We start from the raw sequence: 27,633 nt of genomic DNA on the forward strand, positions 1-27,633 counted from the left end.
TATTATAAAACTATTTATGTACGCATGTATTTAAAACAGTATTGATATATTATATAATATAATAAAAATATAAAAAATCTGGTGGAAAACATGGAGGGATAGATAAATTGGGTGTGTATTTAAAATCGTGCATAAATTACAGACGTGATACTAAATTATTTAATAATAAAAGAAATTAGGAAAAAGATCACGTTTAAAATATAGGGGGCTTTTCTTCTTAAATAATTTTTTTCAAAAAAGGAAAATATGGGTTAAAAAAAATTAATTAAATTTGTATTCCGTCAATATTTGTTTGAATAAATATTCAAAGAAATGGAGGAATAAAATAATTATTATAATTCTTCTGGTTCTGGCTGTTTGTTTGTTTTGTTAAACATTGCGCATCCTTGAATAATTAATATTTCTTTTTTTAGCTTCAATTCAAATCTTCCTTGAAGCTAAATGACGCTAAATGAACCATGGTGAATAGTATGGAGTATGTATGTAATTGAAGGTAATATCACAGATACACGTATGAGCAGAGTGAGGAAGACGAGACTAGAGAGACAGCAAGCGAGTAGTTGAGTGCTTTAGACCAGGGTATCTAGACCATAGCCTGCCGTTGTGACTGGACTAGATCCATCTTCACTAGAGGAACTATGCATTGAGCTCAATCCTGTATCAGAATTGGAATCCCCCGCATCAAGTGGATGCCCATCCGGCCCGACTTTCAGAATTGATTTCTTCACGGGCGAAGACGAAGAACAAGTCTGGACTGACTTTGGAGGAGGCTCAGGAGTAGCTAGGATTTGTTCACGATCATTAAATCGTACTGTTTTTTCTATGTGTGAAACTTTGGTGGGTACTTGATGACTCTCTCCTGATTCTCCAGGAGGTGAGGATCTTTCTGCTAATTCCTTTTTGAGTTTGATCGAAAAGGACTCGGCTCGATTCACGTCGATTTCTAGTCGATTAGCAAATACTTTTCGGCCATCATAGTTTTTGGCCAAATGGCCTAAAGCTATTTCGTTCCTACGGATCTCTCTTCCTAAAACAGAATTCAATTCTGTCGCCTGAGAAAGTTCTGCAGAAGCCGATTGGAGTTCCAAGTCCACTATGGACTCAGGTGGTGCGTCTAGGTAGGACTTCATCTTCCGGCTCAGGTTATGAAGCTCATCTTCCTGAACTGCGAGTTTTTGATTCATATTAAATATTTTTTCAAAGAGCTCGGTCCACAAGTGAATGGCTCCTGGATCGATGCTCGATGTCGTTGTATTTCCTGGATCCTCCTCCTCCCCATCTCTTTTAAGAAAGCTTATGTCTGCCTCATTAATGTCTCCCTCGTCCTCATCGCCTTGACGAGTAATGCGAAGATGTGGACTTTGGGATTTATCATCTCTTTCTTCAGAGGTGCAACCCGAGTCTTCAGGTTTCTCAGGAATAGAGCCCAGGTAGTGTTGTAGTAAATAGTCTTTGTCGTCACCAGATTTATTACTGGAGGCCACTGAGGTAAGTCGTAGTAACTCTGCTTGAATAGACTCTCCTTGAGCTAAAATAGTCTTTATGAGTTTCTCAACTCTAGGATTCAGAGGTTTGCTGTCGTCCTCTGATTCGCTGAGGCATTTTGGATGAATGGTGTCTGTTGAACATCCGATCCTGTTCTGTCGCCATAGTTTGGAATCGGATCTTCGCACACGAGAAGAGGTATTATTACCCGAGGAGGAACGGCTGGATGAATGCAATCGTTTGACCACAAATTTTACATCTGATATCTATAGTATATACATTTTAGTAATGATTAATCAATTCTTATTGTGATATCATGAATGAACGAAGTCTACATACCTCTTGACCCCAAGCCTGGTAGATTTTGAGGATCTTTGAGTCACTCCGAAGTGGTTTTTCCACTTTTCTCCATCTTTCAACCAGAACAAACTTGAGGAGAACATCTGTGTGATGAGCGTATTTGGAATCGGATTTAAGGAGAGCCTTAAGGATGTCTCCGCACGTAGTGATGTTCCGGATCCCAGATATCCACTTTTGATTACCTCCGACCCAAAAAGGAATCTCTGCGCTCTCAGTCTGTTCACAGGGGTCGAAACTATTGGACATTATGTACCTCGGGGCTCTTTTCCCTTGCCCCTTCACATCCGGTCCCTAAAGAAAAGAGAAAGTGACGTCATATTAACAAGATTCAATGGGCTATAAAGTATGAAATATGTATTATAAATGATAAAACATCAAGTAAAATGGGCGTTACTTTTTACATTAAATGAATTATTAATTTGTCAAAATGTCAACTCTTTTTAGATATATACATATATTTATGCATGATTTGGGCTTGTCTTAGTCAAGATGGATCCATTCTGGTAAGAGTCTATGTTATAATATTAACAAAAAAATAATAATATCACAATTTCTCCGGAGCACCTTAAATGGAAGAATCAAATACTCTCACAAACAACCAACCAAGGAAGAAAAAAAAATACTCCACTTTACACAAGAAATTTTACACCCTTTTCTTTAAAATGGTTATCATGATTAAAAAAAAGAGAAAGAGAGAGAGAATTTAAAAAGAAGAACGTTTAAAAATATTATCATTTCTTATTTTATATTAAGTATGTATAAGCCCTATATAAGAGCATGCATGTATATATACATAAAAGAGATTTAATTAAAAATAAAATTCGTTAAATTGATTTAGTTATTGACATTGCTCCAGAATATTATTTACATTGAAAAGAAGAGAAAAAACGGTTAGCCCTCAAATTATTTATAGATATTAAGATTAAAAGAAGACAATTAGAACATGCTGAGATGGAAATTAATGCCTCAGATTTTTTATTATTATTTACCTTTAAGATAATAATTATTAATTGAATACCTTTATATATAATATATAAGGCTTTGAGGAAGTATATCAAAATAATAATCCGGGAGATTAAAGTACATACATACATAGAAAAATGAAAGTGGATTAGTATTACATTTCATAACCACATTTTATAAATGTAACGTACTATGTACGTCATTATACATAATAACAACATCAAATCATGAAAAAAATAAGAAGTTGATGAGACCAGTAGATTCAAGGAGGATATGAAAATGGGCACGTCCTTGTAGGTACATATAACATAGCACAGGAGGGAAGTGGAAGCCTAATTGAATTTCCTTACATTAGATTATAAGGAAACTACTTCTACTATGAACATATCATTGAATCAGATCTATATATATACATACATATGTATATAAAGTCATCCTCGATTTTTATTTTCCCCTTCCTTTTACATATTAATTAAAATTTCGCAGGATTTTTTTTTTTCTAATTAAAAAAAAGAAAAAAGAAGGAGAATCAATATGATTGGACAAATATCCCATAACTCAAACAGGACTACCAAACGTAAAAGGAAAGACTCATAATAATTCATGAATTTACCATATATGAGGTGAAAATTAATTAATATACGTATAGACAGCCGTTGATTTAGGGGAAAAAAAAGATAAATGCTGAATACTAATTAAAATCAGATGGTTTTCTTTGAGTTATTTTATTTATTTATTTTTTTTAGCAAGAATCATTCCCGTTAAAAATTAATTCTTATTCGAGTTGGTTATAATTAATGTGTAATTTTTTTTGTGTACTAGATCACTTACATACATAGTTATAAATACGAAACAGCCCCCCCCAACCTTGAGCCTACATTTTAGGTACAGATTGGGAGCATTTCATTATCAACCATTAGCGACGAATGTCAAATGAAAATGAAAAAAAACTTAAAATTCTATCCCCTTTTGGAGAATTCCAACATCATCATCATCTTCAAGGATGACAAATGTGTAGAAACTGTTATTATTTTTGCAAAGCTCACACTAAATAGGAACATATTTTCTATTTTTATTTATGTGTAAAATAACAAGCATTATAATATATTATTTAATTCATGGAAATTTATAATAATATACCTACATAGAAGGAAATAAAAAACAATTTTATTCGTCAAGAGAAAAATAATAGTATATAAATAACAGTACCATACCATGTGTTTAATTTGATCATAGGGTAGGAGCAGGAGCAGCAGTGGTATAGAGATATGATGAATGGGATTGTTATTTATGTTGATGTATAATGTGAAAAATCTTTTTTTTTTTTTTTTTTTTTGTGAATGATGGATTTGATACCCTACTTATTTTGGGTTTATTTTCCTTTTATTAATTTTTTTTATAAAAAAATTGGTTTGGGGGTAAAAAAAAAGAAAAGATGCGAGTCCAGAGGAAGTAATATAAACAGACAAAATTACAAACCCCTTTTCTATAGATGCCACATTGAAATACTAAATATTTATACAGGAAGAGGGAAGGAAATAAGAGTAGCTAAATACAGGACCTCGATTTTAAATGAAGGAACGCTTTCCAACATATAAAATAAATATTCATTGATAAACGACATACTTAGGTACATAATAGAACATAAAATATAAGGACCAATTGTTCTATTTACAAGTATTTATATCTTCTTCTTTTTTCAATTTTGATTGAAAGTCCTCCTCCCTCCCTCTCTATTAAACGTGATTTGATCAACCTTCACATCATTATTATTCTCATACGTGACGAAGCTTTGCGAAAATCACGTTTTCATTGTGACTTCTTATCTATAATAAATAGATCATTTACCTTTTTGGATGGGGTATGTAACAACCGGCAGATATTGATTTTTTTGGGCAGATTAATTGTTTGAAAGGTTTGTTTTTCCTCTGTATTGAAATGGGGTGTCCTTCTAGACTATTACTTAGAGAAACAAGAAAATAATATGTATAAGTCGAAGTTTCTGCTTTTATGGCGTACAAAATCTTTATTCAAAATTATTTTTCACAACTTTAATATGATGTGGTAGTATTTTTCGTCTCAAAAATACAACTTTATTTATAAAACATTAATACATAACTTTTTTTTTTCCATTTTAAAAGGTATTTAAGATTTGTTACTTGAAAAAATACTAAAATATCAATCTTTATATGAAGTCTTGCACTCTGTAGGTTACAAAAGAAGAAATTTAAATTTGCTTAAATATTTTAGTAAAACTATAAAACTAATGCCCGTGTACTGCCATTTAAGAAAATTCTATATATCATCAACAATATAGAAAAGCTTTCTGTCAAAATGATTTAGAGAAATTGTCCCTCAGAATTTTTAGCCTTATAATTTTAAACTGTGGACTCAGTTTTATTTAACTTAAGGCCAAGCTTTAAATCTAAGAGTTTTTTGTTGTTTTTTAATAAATAATTATAATATTTTAAAAAAACCATGAGAGGTAACAGTTGAAAATGCTACCCTAAATTACATTGATGTCGTGGGTCTAAAAGATTAATTATGGTTAAAAAACATACTTTAAAAAAAATCACGGCGGAATATAATAATAATAATTACCCATTAATCTAAAACGGCTCAAAATCAGCCAATTTAAACGCTCCCCAATAAGTTATGTCTGATTATATATATATGTAATATGCTATAGTAGCTAGTGTTAATTTTATCAGCTAATACTAGACGAAACGTATTAGTCAAATACTGTTTTTTGCATGATAAATACGATACATAGATGAAACGAAACACATTTTTTCATTATTTTATCTGTCTTTTTTTGACAAAATAAAGGCGAAAATAAATTTGACGAAAATGGACCAAATGTGACGAAATCAACTTAGTAGGCATCTAGAAATATAAATTAAATATTTCGCTACTGCAGTGAGAACAAAAAAAAAGGGCTCTACATCCAAAAAATGACTCAGGCTTTTGAGAAGAGAAGTTGTTAATCATATTCCTTCTACTCCGCCTGGCTAATAATACCTTACTCACTTTTTATGAGTATAAGTATGATTTCCCCCCTTTCTTCTTTTATACGCTTATAATAATAAACCTTAATATTTGTAAATTATCACCCTCAGAAATAAATACATACTCGAGGGCCGGAGAAGAGAAGACTGATGGAATCTCAAGACTCAACTCGTAAAAAAGTACATGATGATACCATGAAATTGCTTTATTGCTATATAAACCTTTTTTTTAATTATTATTAAAAAGAAGCATTTTCATCATACTGATGATGAAAAGAAAAAACTATTTATGAAATTTTGATTTTGTCTTTTTATATTGTATATCGTATAATCACAAAATTCTTTTACCATACAAATACAAATGTATACTTGTGGTATAAAACGACACGTTTGATTGATCAGCTTTGACTAACTATTCCATTACTTTGTTGTGAAATATTTTATAAATATATAAATCCCGTTTTTTATTACTTACTGAGACAGAATTTGACTCATTTTTTTTATTTTTAATGATTTTCAACTTTGTGGCTTTTGAAAATTATTTAGTCAAATTTTATTTTCTGCATTATTATGTACATAGAAGGTATAATTTATAAAGGTGATCCGTCTCGTTGTGAGTACGTTAATATATTGTGGGTATATCATTGTTTTTTTGTTTTTGTTTTTAGAAGTAAGGTAGTTGTTAATAGTTTATTTTATGATTACACCAAAAGTAGTATGCTTTTCTAAACATGTATTTATATTATATAGCAGCCACATAGAACGTGTAGTAGTCATTACTTGTGTTGGGATTGGGTTGGGACCGAACTACTCATTCTGGATCAATCACATTGAAAAATTATGTCCAGACCAATTTTATAGATGAATCACGTGAGCTTCTAAATTGTGAACATTACTAGAATGAAGGGTTTCATATGTGTACTACCTATTAGTGTTCAGATTCAGTCTAAAAATCTTAGACCGGTCTGAGATTGTTATATTCTTTGATGAAAGAAAGTTTTTCCTGGAACAGACGTTTAATTAAATTCGGTGGAGATCATTTCTACAAAGAAAAAAATCAATCTTACTTAAAATGCGATCTGGAACGAATTTTAAATTTATTGTTGATAGCATCATCATGTGTGTTTCTAAATTGAAAACATTGGTACAATGACTTAGTATATAAAGTTTAAAGAGGGTCTTACTGTACAACAATTCGTATAACTGGAATGGAGAGAAAATCAATACATGGAGTGATTCATAAATTATTGGTCTAAATAGCTCTATAAAAAATCACAAGAGGCCTAACCCAAAAATAAAATTAGTTTCAGACCAATTCTCAACACTAGCTGTCTATGTATAATGTTTATAGACTCATAAAATAATATACTCTATATCTTTCGGGGCATAATATATATGTATATATATTTTTATATAAATGTTTGACCGCCGAAGAATAAATACAAAGTTATTTTCTTTCTTTTCGTATGTCGTATGACGATAAATATATTTTATCATGCCGTTGTATGTGAATAATGATAAAATTATTATTTAAGCTTTGTAATATATGTAGATAATTAGATTCTTCGAAACGATGTAATAATAATATAATCATTATTTCGTCAATTCCTCCTTCTATTCTGAATCTTCATGTGTGGTAATGAATATATGCGCCTTTACTAGTAGTAATAATATTGTATTTTTTCCCAATGAGTTAGTGACTATGAATTTAATTTCCCCCCTCCCCCTTCTTCTCAGATAGATGGAAGAAAAATAACCATTACTACCAGTAGTAGTGGTTATCGTTTGAAGAAGATGAAGAAAAATCGTGATGAGAGTCTCCTCATCTTCGATGTTTATTTTTTTAAACATTTTACTTTTTGCTTCGAAAAATGATGGACCACCCAATGATGGAGGAAGAGGAGGCAAGATAAGAAAAAACGAAGAAATGTGGATATCCATTTGCAGAGTCCCTTTTTAAATGTCCCATAAGCCGCCTCCTGTTGAAAAAATGTGATTTATGTCACTGTCCAATATACAACACACGAGGAAAGATAAGATGTGATGAGGATCTCCACCCCAAGGTGTGTCACTATGGTTGTATCTCCAAAACATCAACAACTCCTAAGTATTGTTGTTTTTTCCCAGCTCTCAATTTTCTAGAATTTTTAATGCTGATTGTTTGAACTCGAATAACTTCTTGTTAAGCCCACGTGATTGCCTTTATTATATCTTCCTACTTTACTCCCAAAAAGAAACAGTAGAAAGGCAAAAAGTTGGTAGAAGTTTGCCAATTCTTCCCAACTATGGAATGATAGATTAATAATTCTAAAAAACTGTTCACAGTTTGACAAAAGATCATTAACATTTAACCAATCAACGTTCAAAACAGTAATTAGGGGTAAAGAAGAGGGAAAATTGATAGATAACTACAAAAAACTGTGTAAATATGGATTTTACCGAGCTGCTGCTGTTTCCTATGCATTCTTATAGGTGTCCATTTTCTGATTGGTGGCACACATTTATCTCTCGCTAAGTAGTAAAGAATTACGTACTATCAAATAAAGAAATTATTAACTGTTATGAACTGATTTTGCCTTTTTCTTTCTTCTCTTTTTGACGAAGAAAATTTGGTTGATGGATTTATAATGAAGATGGCTAATATGGGATTCCATAACGTGCAATAAAATGAACTAATAACTAAATAAGTTGTTCAAAAAAGGGGTTGAGACTATGGAAGTATATATATATTTTTTTTGAAATTGATGGATTGTTAATTGAGAACAAGAGAGAAAGAAAGAAGAACAGTCTATTGATGAGATAGCTAGGATGGATAGGTTTAATCTAAACGAGAATATTACACGAGGAGTCTTATTTAAAGAATATAAAGTAATGAGGTCATCATCCTTAAAGTGTGTATACCTACATATGTATGTATAGGTAGAACCCCTTCTACATGGAACCTTGATGTACGAGCAATATGATTTACATCATGATACAAAAAACAAAACAAAAAATGAGTGGATAGATAAATGGTAGATTCTCACGTATTATATAAATATATAATATTATGTATTTATAAATGAAATGAGGAGAATCGGGCGTGTCCCTCCCTTCTTTACTAAAAATATGTAGGACCATCGAAGGTTTCAGATTTGATTCTGGATCGCACGTGTTCTATTGTATGTAATATGGGTAAGTAGACCATTGTATATACCCCATGAAATGTACTTTCATATTCTTTCCCAATTTTGTTCCCAAGAATTTGGTCAAATGATAGAAATAAGAATATACGGTCTTCCTCCTTCATTGTTAATTATCCATAGTTCCACATAAACCACAAGGTATCTATGTAGAATGTAGTACCCACATACATATAGGCTTATTTAGTTGTAGAGAGCAATTATTATTATGGGAACCTCCTCTCTTCTGTCTCCCTTGACAAATAAATTTGATTTTATATATATTATGTTATATTATGGAAGTTGCTAACAATGCTACGTACTACATATTATGGTTTTAGGAATTATTATAAGGGGAAACAGGTTTACAATTACTCCCGCTTAACGCCACATACTTATAATATGCATGCATTTACTTTTTTTTTTTTTTTGGTGAAAAATTTCCATGCCTTTAAGATATATTATTAAAAAAATGTGCATTTGTTCTTTTAATTCTGTAGAGCTGTACTTATTATTACAACTCATTGTCGTCTTTTAAGAGATCCATCAGGGGATATATAACCCTACGTAATATGTGTGTATGTAGTTATCAAGATAAAAATCATTCAAGAAAGAGTCGGACGAAGATAAATTGGCAGCGAGCGCTTATTTGTCTTTTTATAAATAGTTATAAAAATAAGTCATTTGTCGGATTTCATTCTGTTTTTAAAGCTTGAAGAAAAAACGCATTTTAGAACCTCTGTAGCATCACATCATATGCTTGTATGAATTCTGAGTTCCATGATGATTTATATCTATCGTCAATGCATGTCCTATAGAGATTTAAAAAAATGAAACTTGTTGCAATAATGTTGATACTCGGCAAGAAATTGATTTTTTTTTATTCCGTCTAAAGTGAGTTATTTTTCTAGAACGATTAAGACTGATACTTCGATCGAAACTCCGGGTTAGACCGTAAACTGATATATTCTGTCTCACTTCACAGTCTTAATTTTCTCCCCATCCAAGTTATACGAGTTGAAAACAATTCATTTTACGCTATTTTGAATTAATTTATAAAATTGGTCTAGACTCTCTTTTTCTAGTGAACAGTCCAGACCTAACTTCTTTAAAGGACATATTTTTTTGGTTCCGACAAAATATTAACAATTTGAAAATACAAGTGACATTATTAGCCGTTCATCGTTAAAATCGGTTTAGACTGATTTTTGTATGTGACTGATCTAGATGGAATTTTTCATATGACCTTTCCTGACAGAACTTCTCTAAAGGATTTAATAATCATACTGGCCTCAGACCGGTATAAGTTTTCCAGACCCAACCCCAATTACCCCTCGTATAATGTGTTTTGAGAGTTGAACTATATTCATATACGTATATGTATAAAAAAGATCTGAAAATGACAAAGACTCTGCAAAGACGTGGGAAATGTCTGACCTTCTCAGGAGTGAGTGAGCTATTACTTATGATCTTTTGGAGGTGAATATGATTTGTTAAGAATGAATACACCAAGAGAGATAATGGCAATAATAATGATAGAACAACACGTATTCAGGAGTTTTTAATTCTTATTGTTATTATTTTAACATATCCGCAAAAAACAAATAGCAAAGGTTCCCAAGAAAAACGTCGTCATTTTGTTCTTTATTTTTTGATTAATCACCTGGGCGGTGAGTAAAAATATAGGTATATATAAATATATAGCATGCATTTAAGTTGAGGAAATTACAAAAAAAAGTAGGGGAAATTTGGCATTCTTTATACATTTGTAAACTAATAATAATATACGTACGTAGCAACGTAAGGCGACGTCTACAATCTACATAATATATATGTGTGTACATTGTACAACCATATCAAAGCATTTTGATTATGTATTTTTGTATGACTGACTTTGGAAGTTCAAGGTGCTTTTTTTAGCTATATGAGAATCCCAAGTAAGAACATAAGTAAGTAACAACCCACTACTCTGTTTGTTTGTATCTATAATAATGTAAATATGATATGTATCACTTTGAAGTCAGGAGATAACAAAGTCATTCGTAGGTGTTTGCAAAATATATGTATACAATTCAGTCGACAGTAAATTCCATCGCCTTTTATTTAACTTTTTTAAAATATTTCAAGATTGGCAAATTCTATACGGAAATGCTCTCATTTGTAAGCCTCGTACATGTTATAATTTTCTATACCGGTAATATTATCCTGCCGGCCCAATGACGCATTTGAAACAGTACTATACTTATTCGTTTTTAAAATCGGTACAATCTCAAATACAATTGTCTGGCTGCATATTCCCTCCCCAGCCCCCCAAATGTCTTGTATAAACAAAAACAATAATGAAAATTGTCGTTCATAAATGTTGTGCGTCAACATAAAATCAATCTGGAACAAAAATCAAGAAAAAGAGAAATTCCCAATTTATTTTTATTTTATATATGCATATAACACAATCATAAATATATTTGAGTCTATTATAAGCCTTGTGTTCCAATTTGGGGGATAAGTACCGAGATAATACCCAAGAGTTTTAGCTATTGTTTATAACCTTTATAGGATTTAAGGGACTGGCCTTTTAAAGTAAATATATCAATTACTTATTGTTATATTGTGAAGATCCATTTTGGCTACTTTAAGCGTAATTTGCAGCATCTTCAAAGGGGTAACCAGAATAATTTGTGTATAAAAATCACAATAATTCATATTAATGTGGAGAAAAATATTTCTAGCTTACTTTTGTGTTGAGGGGCTAAAAATAAGCTTCATCAAATTTCAGAGCTAGTCCCCAAAAATCCTGAAGAGAGGGTCGTTAGTGTTTTTGTATTTACATTTTTACAAAATATTCTTTTAGCCGAATAAGCATCGTAAGTTATCAAAAAAACGATACCAATTTTAGTATTGGAACCTGTATGAAAATAATAATATCGTGACAATACTATTATAAACTCTCAGATGATCATCTTCTCTTGACAAATTCAGGTATATGTACAATATATTTATCCACTCTGACCCCAATTATAAATGCTTGTATATTTATGTATCTTCCTGTTTGCATTTCAAACTTGGATGGTCGTATGTTTCATACATAATATCGTGACCTGTACAATCTATGTATATACATATGTGTATGTATAGAAAACAAAGACCATATGTTCAAAAACATAATCATAATGAAGGTGTTGTTGGTTCTTGCCAAAGCCAAATGAACATTATATATTTTATCGTCATTTTTAAGTCAGTCATCATATTGTAGTATGTACTCACACATGGAAGATGACAAGGGTGAATTTTTTATCACGTTTTGATAAATTGTATGTTAGTATGTGTGCTGTGTACAAGTTGCAATTTGAACGTCTCATACCTATGAACACCAGTTATATATAAATAATCAACTATTAATAGATATTAACATTTATTTTGATCTATTAAAATCAATTCATTTATAATGTCCTATATATAGAGGAGCAATACATATAAATTGCTTGAAAACACTTGAAAGGTGTTGCTAAATTTACAATCAAATGATATAATTTAAAGAAAGGATACATTGCTTCGTATTATATAAGAATTGTCAAGTGATTTTTAAAGTATTTTTGAAATTAAAATGTTCAAGATGTTAACTTCCAGAATTCATTCTATTGAAGAAATAAAAAACGGCATTGATAGAGCGTTTTTAACTTTTCGACTTCCTCTTATTCAAAATTGTATGACTCAATTCGTAAGTGAACTATTCACTCAACAACAGTTGATAAGAAAAAGTGCAATAATAGCGCTCTCAAATTAAACTTGATCACTCATATATTCTCTATGGGAATGACGGACATTTTATGATGTCTCATAGAATATTTAGCAAGTGTTGTATGAGAATTGATGTATTTCTTCATTAACTTATTGCCCATATAATCAACAGCAGGTATTCAAAACATGAAAGCATGACAAAATTTGAAACTTTTGTTGAGTTTTTTTTCTTTTTATATATAAAAGGTCATTTTTAAAATTTGTCTGATATAAAAAAAAGTTTAAATTAAAATTGTTAAATATTCGTCACCCAACAATATCTCTCCCTCCCCAAAAGAAAAGAAGAACAGTCCTAGAAACGGCATAGTCCAGTGGCTCCTTATGCATATGATACAATTTTTGTAGGTTAAGTATTTTATTCCTTATCTATCATGAAGCATTTCAAATAAAATTGTTGTATTCATTTTGACAAAGTGGTTTGAGTTTTAGAAAATTGATTTGCATTATATGAATTAATTTGCCCTGTCTCACTCAAAATGTTGCCAAGCCCTGATTCAATGGAATTTGAATCATTACATTGCATTCCATAGTTATCACATAATTACTGAAATTCTTCATCTTTTTTTTTATTCACTATAAATTCTTCATATACTTAAAACGATATTTCATCTCATATTAATTCTGATTGCAACAGTCTGTACCTATGTATATACTACACTCAATATAAATTACAACTTGAACATATTTGCTTTAATACAAAAAACAAAACAAAAATCATTCAATTAGTTACAATTATTGTAATATGTGAGTGTACATTTAAAAAGGTTATAAATCATGAAAGTGAGGAGAGGATTCATTCCTCAGCCTACACGTTTGTAGGTAGTTATGCTATAATATACATTACACCTATGCTATGTAAATAAAAATTCTGCATTATTTATTAAGAATAGCAAACTATGTAGGCATATATGTAGTAGTGTTTAAATAGGGTTATTTTAACTTTATGTATATATTGTAGAGTTAAAGTGAATTTAGTGTTTCTTTTCTATTTATTTAAAAAAGGATCAAATTTCCAAAAAATATTTAACAACTGCATCAAAAACCTTTAAAAATATCTAAATAGATGTTTGTCTGTATTGAACACTACTTGATTCCATATAAAAACTGTGATAATGGAATAAGATCCAATATTTAAGAACTGAAAATACCTATGAAATGACTAGATTGTCATAATTAAACATTGCTGAATAATATGTAATAGTTAATTTATTGTATAAGAATTTATTATACTGGAATAAGATATTTTAAAACATAATCAGGTATGAGAATTGATAAAGTTAGACGTTAGATTTGAACTTCTTCCTAACAAAAATAAGGGGTAGATACTAATTCTTAGTAAACCGATACAAAAAACTCTTCAAAAATTAAACCTCATCTCTAAAGGATACAGATATCAAACCCTAGCCTAATGATGGGAGAAATTAAATAAACCCCATATTTCAAAAAAAAAAAAATCTTCCCACTTCTTTCATAAAGAATTTAATTGCATCTGAGAAAGGGAGCAAAATTTCTAAAAGTAATACTTTCTTTGGACTTCTACAATAACCTTTCGCTCTAACAAGATCACAGAAGCCACATTTATGAGTATATATTTTATTATTTTATATTTTTATGATAGGCATTAATGGTTTAAGTAATTTTATTCCCACCCAAATACACGACAGTAATTCATCATTTTCTTCCTGAATCTTAATGGAAAATGGGGTTTTAGTGATATAAAATTTGATTTTTATGCCTCTTAGATGACTGACATAAGATGGAAACACACTTTTTTCACAAAGAGATAAAGGACAATATAACTCAAATCAGGAGCAGAGATGTTTTTTTTAAAAATGAAACGAATCCTTTATTCATTTCCTGTTTTTGTTGTTTGGAAAAAGAGTCAATAACATCCCTTACAGCGACAACAATAGACTGGAGTGAGAATGGACCCATCAATTCTGTTTGATGTTTTTTACTTCCATCTATACCTAGATATGGAAGTATGGATATTTAATACCATTTTCACTTTCTAAATATTATTATGTATTATAGGTAGGTACATAATATACCTACTATAAAAACATATTGTACTCTCATCATCTTAGCATACAATTAGAGAATACAAAAAGAAGAAAAAAAAGCAAACAAACAAACAAACAATGTATACTAATTAACTAAATACACCTAAAAAAATACATATATCTCTGTGTCTTCTAATACACTTAAACATTTTTTCTCCTTCGTTTAAAAGATATTTTAAACGAAGGAGAAAATAATGTTTTTATTTTTATTTTTCAATGTAATTATAGCTGTTAGAAAAATAGAAATAAAATCTGACACCTTCTTCCATTTCTTTTTTTTCTTTTTTCTACCTAAGGCCTGTGTCCTTACTCCTTATCATATCTAAGATATTTAGAGACAAGGTATATCAGAGAGACTGTTTTCAACGAAAAAAGGTTAAAAAGCACGCCTAATTTTGTGACGTAATAAGTATAAATCTTACAATTACGCAAAAGGACTATATACCTATATCGCCCGCGATCAGACACTCCATGCAGGGATAATAATAAATTAAAATTGATGACTTTTCTCTAAGTACTCTGATATTATCTACTTATAAGAGGGAGTATAGCCGGAACCGGAAATTCATATATTTCTTTAAGGAGTACGAGATTCCTCCTGAAGTAAGGGAAAACATATCTAGGACTATGAAAGCATCTTTTAATCATAACTCATTTGTTTTTGATTTGATTATTACCTGGACAGTCAAATTTCTAGTATCACTCAAAAAAGTAGTAAATACTAAATACTAATTTAAAAAGAAGAAGAAGAAGTAGACTTGATGACTAAATCTGCAACAAATACTAATCAAATAATTGGATATGACTAAATACTTAAATTAGAGTTAATGTAATTGTCTCTAAAATGTTATTAACGTATTACAATTAATCAAATAATCGACTTAAATACTTAATTTTGAAACATTTTCACTCTACATTACAGTGCTTATTTATTAAATATTCTATAAAAATATTAAAATTTAAACTGAAAACATAAATCAAAATCAAACTTTTTTTGACAGCAAATCTTTTGAAGTTGTAATATAATGTTTACTCTTTATTTTAAGCTATAATATAAAACAAATGAAAAACTTCCAAATAGGATCCTTCATTTTACTTATATGATTAGACCCATTTTGTAGGAACTGTATTCAAGATAACTTAATACATATTTTATCTTTTAAATACTGGAATGTTTTTTATCAATTATTATTATTTTAATTGCCATCTATATTGTTAGAGTGTGCGGCAACGAATCATGTAGTAGTATTTAAACTTGTTTAGAGCTCATACCCCTTATTTTAACCTATTTTAAGTTTCATGGGCTAATTCTATAATCCAATTCGAACAATTTAAAAAAAACAAAAAAAAACATTCGAATTACGATTGAGAACGATGATGGATGTTCAAAGAAAAAGGATATCCAACTTGCTCGACGGCCATCTCAAGGTGGAAGAATTGTCAGGATCCTCGGCTGCTTGGAGAGGCTCGTCTTCAAGGGGAAGAAGCTAAAAAAGGATGACCTGAGCCTTACATGGAGTTCTGGCAGGGATACTCTTAACAAAATTTGGTCTCCAGGCTTTTTGGACTCGGTGCAGGAGAAGATAGACAGGAGCCCGATGAAGAGCATGCCAAAGATGGCCAATTTCTGAAATTTAATATTGGAAATTTTATTTACAAAAATAATAATTTTCTGTAAATAGTTATGAATTTAAAAAAAAAATCCAAAAAATCATTTTTGAATTTTTTTTGAAAAAATTTTATATTTTTATTTTTTTAAATCCAAAAAGCAAGCCCCTCGTAAATTATAATCCTGCAGACACTCCTGAAGGAATTCTGGTCAAAGGACTTTTGATCCCGTCAATCCCTGACTTGAACCCCCTGAAATATTGTGCGTGGGGCACAATTGAGAGGAAGGCTTATGTGACCTCTCAACCCAATGTGAAGTCCCTGAAAGCTGTGGGAACTTCAGCGAGTACTTTGTGAGAAAGACCCAGGATCGAGGCCAGGCTGGCAGTCAAGGGAGGCCAATATGAAAATGATACAGCTAATTACATCCCAATAAATCAGTAAAAATTTCAATCCTCTGCATCTTTTATTTTCGAAAAATCTGGGCGAAATTGTACATGGGAATCAATTACTGTACGATTCGCTATCATTTCGAAATATGGCTCTGAATTGAAATCATACTCTACAACGTGATTTAAAAAAAGGGGTTTTAAGACCAACCCTATGGGGATTGAAAGCTTTAATTTTTATTTTGATGTTCTACGGCTTTAATAACAATAATAAGTGCGGGTTTTAGACACGTGTGGAAACTCTGTTGCATGGTGTAATTCATTCATTTATAGGAAGAATTGAATTATGTCAGGATTTAAAAGGAAATGATGAGGGGGACTGAGTACATAAGGAAGAAAAAAAAGCATGAGTAGGCGCTGGTAGTGTTGAATATTATAAAAAAATGAATGAGAGACAATCCCAACCCTTTTCCCTCCCTTAACTACATATTATATTATTAGTGGGTACGTATATAGTACGCAACCAAAGGTAACAACATATCACCTTCTCCTTTCAAGAAAAGCACCTTTATAAGTATGTTCTAAATATATTTTCTGAGCGTGTGAAACGGTGTATTAAATATGGTTGTTGACTTATCATATTTTGTCTTTTGGGCTTATTCAAGTAAATAATACGAAACGAGTTAACCAAATCAAAACCATTTTTGATCAAAAATCAAGAAAAAAAATAGCTTTGTTTTTAAATTTTTGGGATAAATTGATGTGCACTAGAATGTTAATTATATTTTAGATACCTTCATTTGATTAATGAGAAGGTTAATTTGGCCTTGATCATATAGTGATTCAAATATAATTGATTAATTTCTAATTTATTTCATTGTGAGGATACATCTTTGCTACTTTATGAGTCATTTCCAAAAGATTAATCAGAATGATTATTAAATTCAATTATGTGAAAACTATTTATAGATTTCTTTTGTGTTCGGGGGGGCACATAAGATTAATATAAATAATACTTTTTATTAAATGGGGAAAGATTACAAACATTCTCATAAACAGCCAGAGGTTACTACGTACGTGGGCCACGATTTCAATGATATATAGATAACATGTTTGGTACTGATATTAAAGTGGGAAATAACGCCAAATATATAGGAACGTGGGCTATGCTTTCAATAATATCTGGACAGCATGAAAATTGTATCTTGTTTTTCTTTACTGCTTTTTTTTTTTTTACTCATTCCTGAGGCGGCAATTGTAAATCTATCTATGCATGAGATCATCAAATAATATTTTTACTTATTATGATTTCACGGCACCCTGTACAATGTACATACATATACTGTATTACGGTATTTCTTCAGGCTATTTTGCCATAGAACTACAAACATAGGAGCGTATCAATGTATGATTTCATAATACAAATATCAACCAGCTCAGAACATATAGAAGAAAATTCTCCTTCATAATGGAAAGAGTATGTACTTAAAAAGAGTGCTTTATGTACAAGCATTGTATAAGTTAATATGTGGGTATCCTGAGTAATGGGGGAATGAATGAGATTATTATTTTTTGTTTGTTTCTTTAGAGCTATCTTTTGAGGAGGGCCATTATCAACATCACACTTGGGAAGGTGGGAGGGGGGAGTTGGTGGTTTTTCATGAAAAAACCAAATTCTACATAAAATACATTTCATAAACAATAATCATTATCAGTAAGAGAGTAAAAAACAAGAAGAGAGAAAACCATCTTAAATAAATAAATAAGTAAAATTCACAGTTTCAAGAATCACGAATTAAAGGGAAATGTATGTTTATACATTTAGCTTTATATTTATGAAGAAAGAGTTTATACAAGATTTTTATTTTTGCACGATTAATAATTGAATACAAACATCTTTGGCAGTATTTTTTTTTTTTTCCTAAAAAGAAATGAAATAAACTTCTCAAAAAGAAAGGGAAAAGAAAAGGTGGTGATAAAAATGAAGAGACCTTCATCCAGATTCAAACGCACAATCATCTTTCTACGTTGTACTTTAAATCAAAAAGAAGAGACTAACAGATTTGACATTTTTTCATTTTGTTGAATTAAATACGAATAAAATGTGAATGGGGGTATATGATTATCTTATTCTTTTTTTAAGAACCAAATAATAAATTTATTTTTGGGCGTTATCCAATACTACCCTTCTCCTAACGCCCAAAGTATAAATATACAAATAGCGCATATCAAAAAATTGTCAACTCATTCCACTTTTCTTTTGAAATGGTGGAAATTCGTGATAAAAATAAAGATTTGTATGTAGTCAATCTTCTTTTTATGAGTGTTTAAATCTACCTATGTGATCCTTGAGCTTTCTATATGTTCTTTCAACCATAGGCGGGGACTTGGACTCGACATGGACTTGAGTCTATATTTTGAAGACTTGTAACACGACTTGATATGACGATCAAAAAATCGATACTTCATTCAGTACCGATAGCTTGGACTCGCAACAAGAATTGGACTTGAAAGCTTTTTTAAACTAAACTCAATAAAAGTTGAAATACAACATATTGACTCTATATTGTAATTATTGACTTGAAATTAGCTCAAAATAAATCTGAGGACTGGAACTCGACTCGATGAAAATATTCGAGGACTTGAACTTATGGGCAAACACTTGAGACTCAACTTGTACCTGCAGTACGAGGACTTTTCCTCACCTCTGCTTTCAAATAACAAGTATGAGCTTGCTATATGTAGTTTGTCCGGAAGATATTTTTTTAGCAAATCTTCATCAGTTGAATTTTCATTTTTTTATCTTTTTTATTTTGATAATTGCAAGTTTATTGATGAAAAAATAGGAATAATGATAATAATAATTGCCATTCCACACATTGGAGAGTTAAAAAACAAATATAAGACTTGCCAAAAATCCCAACTTTCTAATGAGAGATTCAATTATTTTTATTCTTATTATTGGGGAAATGTATATACATTTATGATAATTATAATTTGTGGTTGTATAGTAGTAGGGTATCAAGCCACTAGATGGCATTCTACATATCCATTGCCTTAATTTCAAATGATATAAGATGAAGTAAAAAAAGAAAATAATACTGAATTTATGAACAGCCATTCCTATAGGTGTAGAGTTTTTTTCACTTACATAGAATAGTCAAAAAAGTACTAAAAAAATAAAAAATGAGATTTTTTATTTTTTCAATCGCTTTTCTCCTTCTCATAGTGGTAGTAGTTATTGTTGTTGATAAAGTAGATTTTACAGCTTTGCTTGGTTGGTTGGTCGTTGCCCTGAAGGGGAACGGTTATTTAATGTATGAAACATCTATATAATTTTAATACAAAATCAAAATATTATTATTCGGTCGTTGGACTGAAGAGAAATAATAGTACGAACACAACTATTCATAAGAGGACCTTCTTTCATCATTTCAGAGCAAGTCGTTTCCTACTTCCTTCATCGTTTTAAATATTTGACAACCCCAAAGAGACATTTTTTGTCTTCTTTCAAAACATATATTATTTAAATGAGTACCTACTATTGTATGGGTATATAATATAAATTATGTACCCATAACCGAGGGAGGAAAGGTTATTCCTTCTCTTTCCTCTAAAGATTTCTTCTTTTCCTTAGTTAAATATTCATAGACATTAAACTACTAGGTATGTGTGTGTGTGTATTGCAACACAAGGGTCCCTCTCACCAGGGAACCCCGGAGTTATCCCTGTTATTTATTAATATCTATAAGAAATAAATAAAAATTTCCCTTCACGACGACAGCGACAGCTCAACTTTCCTAGATCTTCTCTCTCCTTATATTCGTCGGGTACTAATTATGCCGCAAATACGTCATTATATATAGATAAATACATAGTAGAGGATTTCTCTCCAAGGACATCTCGGATTTTACCGTAACGATAAATTCCCGGGAAATCTCACATGTCATTATTTGATAAAATATAAGATCCCTTTAGTGGCTATGTACAATGTAGGCACCCAGAAAAGAGGGTTATAAAATTGGGAACACCAGCTATAATAAAGAACTTTGATTATGTGTACCAAATGCAAAAGTGGGGAGAGAAGGGGGATTAAAAAACGCGAAAAACTTGCGTACATACATGGTCGCTTATGTAATTCAATCAATGAAATATTAAATATATATGGAAGATTCATTTGACATAAAGCTTTTAAAAATTTATGTTACAGTGCAAAAAACCATGTCCAACAAAGTACCTATAAATAAAAAATCAACAAATAAAAAATTCAATTATAACTTCACCCTCCAACCAAGGAGCCTTAACTAATTGGGGATATTTCACGAATGTTATAATATGTTAAAATATAATTAACTTGAATTTCATAGTATTTATGCTTTATTATAAATTTGATGGGATCTCACTGAAGGACAATTTCCCGGTAAATGAGAAATCCTTAGTGGCAGTGCTTATCACTGATCTTATATTGCAAAAAATTATTCGTTGTCATCCGTGTCTTCTGAGACTAAAGGGTTGGGTCTTTTAGGAAGTATGGTTAAAGTAAGGAATCTATTTATAAAATTGGTTTTCCGGGATCTTGTGGAATAGGAAACACAAGTAAATACATAAGTCGATAAAGAGGAATATTGTGCAAATTGGACTAAACATTCACGCAACCTGCCTTATAGGGTATGAACTCTATGTATACTAACTAAGAATCATTGGGTAATGGATGGCGTCGTGAAGAAATGCATTTCTCCTCCTGGTACATATGTAGTACTCAAAAGAATAGAACTAAATTATTATCAAAGAACCTTATTGAAGAGAGTAGTAATTGATTGAGTAGAGTGAAACTTTTTTTTATTTTTCCTTTCTTTAAGCTTTACTCTTTTTTAACAAGAAATGTTTTATAGAAAAAAAGACAAAAGTAATAGAAGTCAAGCCTTTAAGAGATAAAAGCTAACAGCTAAAACAAGGGTGCATATTATTGCTGTATAAGTAAAAAAAAAGTCTATATGGGGAGGAGGGGGCAAGGTGATGGGTTTGGCTGAACCATGGTGAATTGAGTATACCTATCTTATAACTATATAAATTGTATATATATTAATTCGTTTTCTGGGTGGCCTCAGACAAAGAACACACGAATTGATGTGAGGGTCTCAACTCTATAATTGAAAAAAAAAAAAAAAAAAAAAAAAAAAAAAATTAGGGGAAAAAGGTTATTAGTATGTGTAGCTATTTAATAGTAGGAAGGCCCTAGTTTTTTTTTGTAAAAAGTTTTGTTTAGGTAATTGCTCCTAACTAAACTCCACACACTAGTGTCTTTTAAGATATTTGAAAAAAAAAAAAAATCTATATTGAAGGGCCATAAATAATACTCTATAAAGACTTTTATAACCTTATTTTGAACATGGATTAAAAGGACATTGTAAAATATAAAACAAAATGTGTGAGATAGGCAAAAATAACACAATTGTGTAAATTAATATTTCAAATCATTTTGGCTAAAAAATAAACTTGAATATCTTATTCATACATATATCAAAGCTGAGGACTTGAACTCGAATCGCCCGTAATGATCACTGCTACTTCAGACTTTACTCAGTCTCAATTTAAAAATAATTACAACTTGACTTGAAGTTGTGAATAGCACTCCTGTATATAGGGTGCTCAAAAATTAGAATTCAAAAGAGTCTTGCAACGAAGGAGATAGGGTTCTTTCATTACTGGAGTCAAGAGTGGCCTCTCCACCCTCACAAGGCTCTTTCCGCCTATTATTTTATAGTTCTCTGGACAACATGGTGGTGAATACACGATATCTCTTGGACAGGCCCTCAGAGGCTTGAGGAGATGGGCCTGGACTGTTTTCTTTCACTCCTCCGGATTCAGTTTGGACTTTTTGATAGAACCCTTATTCCTGTCCAAAGCTTCTGAATTTAACGGCATAGACGGTGGTCTTGTATACACCCAACTGCTTGGAGTGCATGAATCGAAATTTGTAGATCAGTATTATTTTACCAACTTGTACGTAAGCTAGACAGCTCAGATTTGTTTTGAGTTGTAATTAATTTTTTATGCTTTAATATATCAAAATATAAATTAGTTTCAATCACTTAATCTTTATTAATTATTGAATTAGTAAGTGTTCAGATTTCAATGGACAACGCGGTAAGTACTACTTTTCCACTAAAGACACCGTCTATTGACGCAATTTGTCATTCATGTTATTATTGATAATATATTTAATAGTGTAACTGTAAATTCAAAAGATTTGACAAATAATAAGGGGACTTTCGAACGAAAACCATGATGGAATTCTTTTTTATCATTATTAGTTGCTTCTTTTAGAAAAAGGAAGAAGATTTCATCTTTTTGATGTTCCACCTTAAAAAGTATTTCTATTCTTTTTTATATTATTTCCTTTTCTTCAAAAGACGGACAAGGAACGACAAAAAAAAAAAAAAAAAAGTGAAGACAATTCACTCATACCTATTTTTTTTTTAAGTAAAAGGGACATGACTATGGTCATAAAGAATGGTACCTCGAAGAATAGGACATTGCACACACTGTTGCTCAACTAAAGTGATTTTAAAATAGCATTTTCTCCCTCATGTTAAAAAACAAAACAAAAAAAAAAGAAACATTTATAATGGAATCCATGCCATGACTATCAAAAAATTATTGACTTAAGGAAGTTGACATTTAGTAAATATGGAGTATCTTACCGTAGATTAGAGTAAAATTTCTGCAAGAAGTAAGTGGATGATGAACTTAGATTGTATCCTTTTAAGTCACTTCCATTGAGGTGGATTTTTCGTTCTTCTTGTACACTTTTTTTTTATTGCCTTATTGTTGTGAGGCACAAAACAGATTATTCACTTAATTTTATTAATTATTTTTTTTCCTAAATTGATAGTAATACTATATTTAATGAAAAGTCTGTAATGAAACCTGACTGACCTCTCCTCACTTCACTTCTACAACATCAACTAAATAAGAAACCAAAATAAAAAAAGGTAAATAGCGTACTTCATACTTACAACCATAGTAGGGCTCTTTGCTGCTGCTACGCGTCGCTGCCGTCGTGAAGGTGCTACACACATAAGTGACTACATACGATGTAAGAGAGTTCGGGAATGTGACTTACTACTACATACTTGTACATAGTAATACTCTACTCACCACCGATTCTGTGTAGTAAGGAGTTGTAGTAGAAGTATTAGGACTTGACGTTGTAATGGTTGGTAAAAGAAGGGAACGTTTAATACCACCACAACCAAAAAACAATACAAAAAATCCAAAAAAACACTTTTTTTTTAATGTTTTAAATTTTATAACCCCTCAAACCATTTACATACACTATGAAAAAAATCACCCAAAACCAACTATAAAATAGGAAAGAAAATCGCTAAACAGGAGTTGATTCTATGTATTGTATCTTTAACCATAGGTATACATAATTATTAAATCATCATCAAAGACACGTAGGTGTTGTAGCACACCCAAGGCACCTAAATTATAATATTTGCATTCTGTTTGTTAATAATATCTCAAAAGTCCATTAGAAAATGTAGTGGTCGGCCTAATTGAAAAGGTTTTAATTAATAATCAACTACATAGGAACGTATCTCTGATGATTCATTTTAATTACGGACGTGGTTTTATTTATTCTGTTCGGGTCGTTTGGGTGCATCCTTGTTCTTTCGGCACTAGTAAAAAGTGTGGTAGGTGGGATTGGGTATTAATGCTCTTGGGTTTGAGTCGGATTTTATTCTTTGGGTCCAATCTCCTATACACATAGCATTTATATTTTTCGTGGAATAGTTATCTGGACTGATTGTAACTATACGTTTTTTTTTTTTTTTTTTAAACTTATATTTATATCCATTTTTGTATTTATGTAAAAATTTGAGTTGTTAATGTATCCAATTGAGTTCTGACTTTTACATTTTTCTTAAAACAGTGAAGGATCCTGATCAAATTGTTACTTTTTCCAAATCAATATTTAAGAGTACATATATCAGGGCTCTAGTAGTTACTTTGTTAAAACAAGTTCGGAACGGGTTTAATTTTAGTGTATTTCATCTAAACTCTATTTTCTAATTACTCCTCCTTCTCATTTAAATTCCTTACATGTCTCTTTTTCCTTCCATCGTTCATAAATTAATTTTACAATTCTGCATTTGAACGAATCCCATATATCTACATATCTATATCTGACTACCAAACAGGTCTCTGCTCTGGTCAAAACAATGGTTGGCGCATTGAACATCATTCTGTGAATTGTATGTATGTATTGAACTACACATAAATCATTTCTTTTGCATCATCATTATATTCTTAATACATTCTTTCCTCAGTAAAGAATTAAATATTTGTATGTGTATAGTACATATATGTACACAAGGTTGTGCTTTATCGGCCTTGCAGTTCAAGCAGTTTCGGTTCTTGAACCGCTAGAACCGAAACCAAAAATATAGACCACAATTTAGTGCTTATCGGTCTCGGTTCTTGTGCTTTTGCTAATATATATTATATATAAAGATTAATTAGCTTTAATTAATTTTTTGTCCAATGATTTTAGGCACCAGATGGTGTAAATAAAAGAGGGAAGGGGTGGGGGTGGATTATGAATCCAGGTCTGCTACTAAACTTGCCGGGGCCTTATAATATGATAATTATGATATTTCTTAAGCCAGGGTTTCCCAAACTTTACAATGCCAAGCACCTCCTACAATAACACATTTTTAGCTCAGGCCCCCTTTATACGAAACATGTATAATAAGTATTTGTAAACTGAAAGCAATACCAAATCTTACTGCACCTCCCTCTAGCTTCCCCTCACAGCCCCCCTTTAAAAACAATTGTTTCAAGCAACCTTAGTATTCGGAGCCCCTGCAAAAACTTGAGGCACAACGAACTCTATGTATAATGTAGCTGCGACGCTGTTTGTATCGAAAATCATTTCCTGTGCACAAATTTTCTTGCAAAGGCCCTGTTTTAAGTGCATGTTAGCAAACTGAGCCTGTGTTTAAAAAAAACGAGACTGAAGACCGGAACCGAGACCGAAACCGTTGAAATAAAACAACCGAGATGAAGACTTATAGAACCGCTGAACCTGAACCAGGCACAACCTTGCATATATATCATACATAACGGGTGGCCCATCTAGCGGTTGCATTTTGAACTACTATTTTTTTGACGTCTGATAGCTGTAGTAACATTTTCATTGTGTCTAATATTTTGTAAAAGGTATCCGGCTTACGAAATGGTTAAGTTTACGCTCGAAGAAAATTGAGTAATACTGAAGACTTACTTCCAAAAAGGAAAGTATTCAAACGAAACTGCAAGAAAAGTACGTCGGACGAAATAAAGCACCTTCCAGGCAGTTTGTGGAAAAAATTATAAAGCGTGTGCGCGAAACTAGTTCTTCAATGGATAAAACAACGCGTTCGTCCAGTGCGCTCAATCGAAAATATTGCTACTGTTGCCGAATGCGAAAAAACGATAAAACGAGCAAGGAGCTGCCGTTACGGTCAATAATGAGCGCTATTGGGCCATGTTGGAAATTTTTTTCTTTCCCCAAATGGAAAAGGAAAACATCGACGACATTTGGTTCCAACAGGACGGTGCTACGTGCAACACAGCCAACGTTACAGTGGATCTTTTGCACACTGTCTTCGACAATCGCATCATAAGCCGAAACGGCAACGTCAACTGGCCACCTCGTAGCTGCGTTTTGACTCCGTTTGACTATTTTTGTTCGAAACTGTCAAGGATAAATGTTACACCAACCATCCAGAGACGATTGACGATTTGAAACACGAAATTGGAGTCGCCATTGCAGCTATTGAAGCTCACACAATCGAAAATGTATTGAAAAATTGGGTCGACAGAATGGGCTACTGTAAGGCCAGCGACGGCGGCCATATGAATATAGTGGTGTTCCATTATTAACCGGAATGTTGAGGCTTTCAAATAAAAAAAATTATTGAAAAATATCCATCCGTCTTTTTTTTATAGCGATATCAAAAAGAAAAAGTTTCGTGGGCCACTCTTTATATTAGTAAATTGAGATTCTGTTTGGGATATACAGGTGTATTTTTTGCTTAACTAGCAATCAGTAGATTCATTTACGATTTGTAGAATGTACATTAGGGTAGTTAGTTGATCAACTTTTCCCAAATTTTGATTATGGCTAGAGCTTAAAAGTAGCGAAAAGTACCTATCCCAATTTGCATTGTCCTACAAGGTCATCTATAGGTCGTACATACATAGGCAAAAACTGCATTTTCAGTCAGATATAAGCCTAAGAAGATATTTTTTAGTTATTTTGCAATATTTCATTTTGATAGGTATTTTTCTTATCTATAAAATATATTTCAAATATTTTTTTAAGTATTTATTTTAGTATTTGTTATAGAACAAAATCAGATGGAAAAAAAAACATTTGATGATCCGCGAATGGCGAGCATATTTTTTCTCCATTTCCAGAAAAGAAAAATCAAAATTTATTTACGCTATTCCCTCTTTTTGATCTGTAGGTTAGCTTTAGAAAAATACATTAATAATATTTTTCATTAATTATAATAATTTTTATAATAATAAATAAATGCAAAATAATGTTTAATGCGTTATTTTAATCTTATGTAATTGACTAAATGAATAACTTTTATCTCTTTTCAAACTTTGAATGAGATGAGCTACCTAAAGGAAACATCATAAAACACTGAAATTTAGCCTTCCTTACCTTCTTACCATTTGACAGTTTTTCTGCACCATCCGTAATCGAAATTCTAAAAGAGTATTTGTTTAAACC

The 27,633-nt window shown here is 31.2% G+C and overlaps 1 protein-coding gene and 1 long non-coding RNA gene across 3 annotated transcripts; one reads left to right on the forward strand and one right to left on the reverse strand.

The window, feature by feature from the left end:
- On the reverse strand, positions 1-23,813 carry LOC121120390 (uncharacterized). Of its 2 annotated transcripts, XM_040715259.2 has the most exons (4): positions 23,540-23,813; positions 16,202-16,465; positions 1,825-2,136; positions 1-1,751 (listed from the first exon to the last, which is right to left on the reverse strand). In XM_040715259.2, exons 3-4 carry the CDS (start codon positions 2,089-2,091, stop codon positions 570-572), a joined length of 1,449 nt encoding a protein of 482 aa, XP_040571193.1. In that variant the 5' UTR covers positions 2,092-2,136; positions 16,202-16,465; positions 23,540-23,813; the 3' UTR covers positions 1-569. The 2 variants fall into 2 exon arrangements, with proteins under 2 accessions (XP_040571193.1, XP_040571192.1); XM_040715258.2 differs by lacking the exon at positions 16,202-16,465.
- Positions 2,087-2,678, forward strand: LOC139905787 (uncharacterized). The gene is made up of 2 exons (XR_011780835.1): positions 2,087-2,223; positions 2,290-2,678. It is a non-coding gene; the product is annotated as an uncharacterized lncRNA (long non-coding RNA).
- Positions 23,814-27,633: the final 3,820 nt, after the last annotated feature.

This window comes from Lepeophtheirus salmonis, chromosome 6, assembly GCF_016086655.4.
Source record: "Lepeophtheirus salmonis chromosome 6, UVic_Lsal_1.4, whole genome shotgun sequence".
Classification (NCBI taxonomy): domain Eukaryota; kingdom Metazoa; phylum Arthropoda; class Copepoda; order Siphonostomatoida; family Caligidae; genus Lepeophtheirus; species Lepeophtheirus salmonis.

Excerpts from the sequence above, each read along its gene's own strand:
- LOC121120390 (XM_040715258.2), bottom strand. The coding sequence starts at position 2,091 with ATGTCCAATAGTTTCGACCCCTGTGAACAGACTGAGAGCGCAGAGATT. Across the intron at positions 1,752-1,824 it reads ACCAGGCTTGGGGTCAAGAG|ATATCAGATGTAAAATTTGT; the intron begins GTATGTAGACTT and ends TATATACTATAG.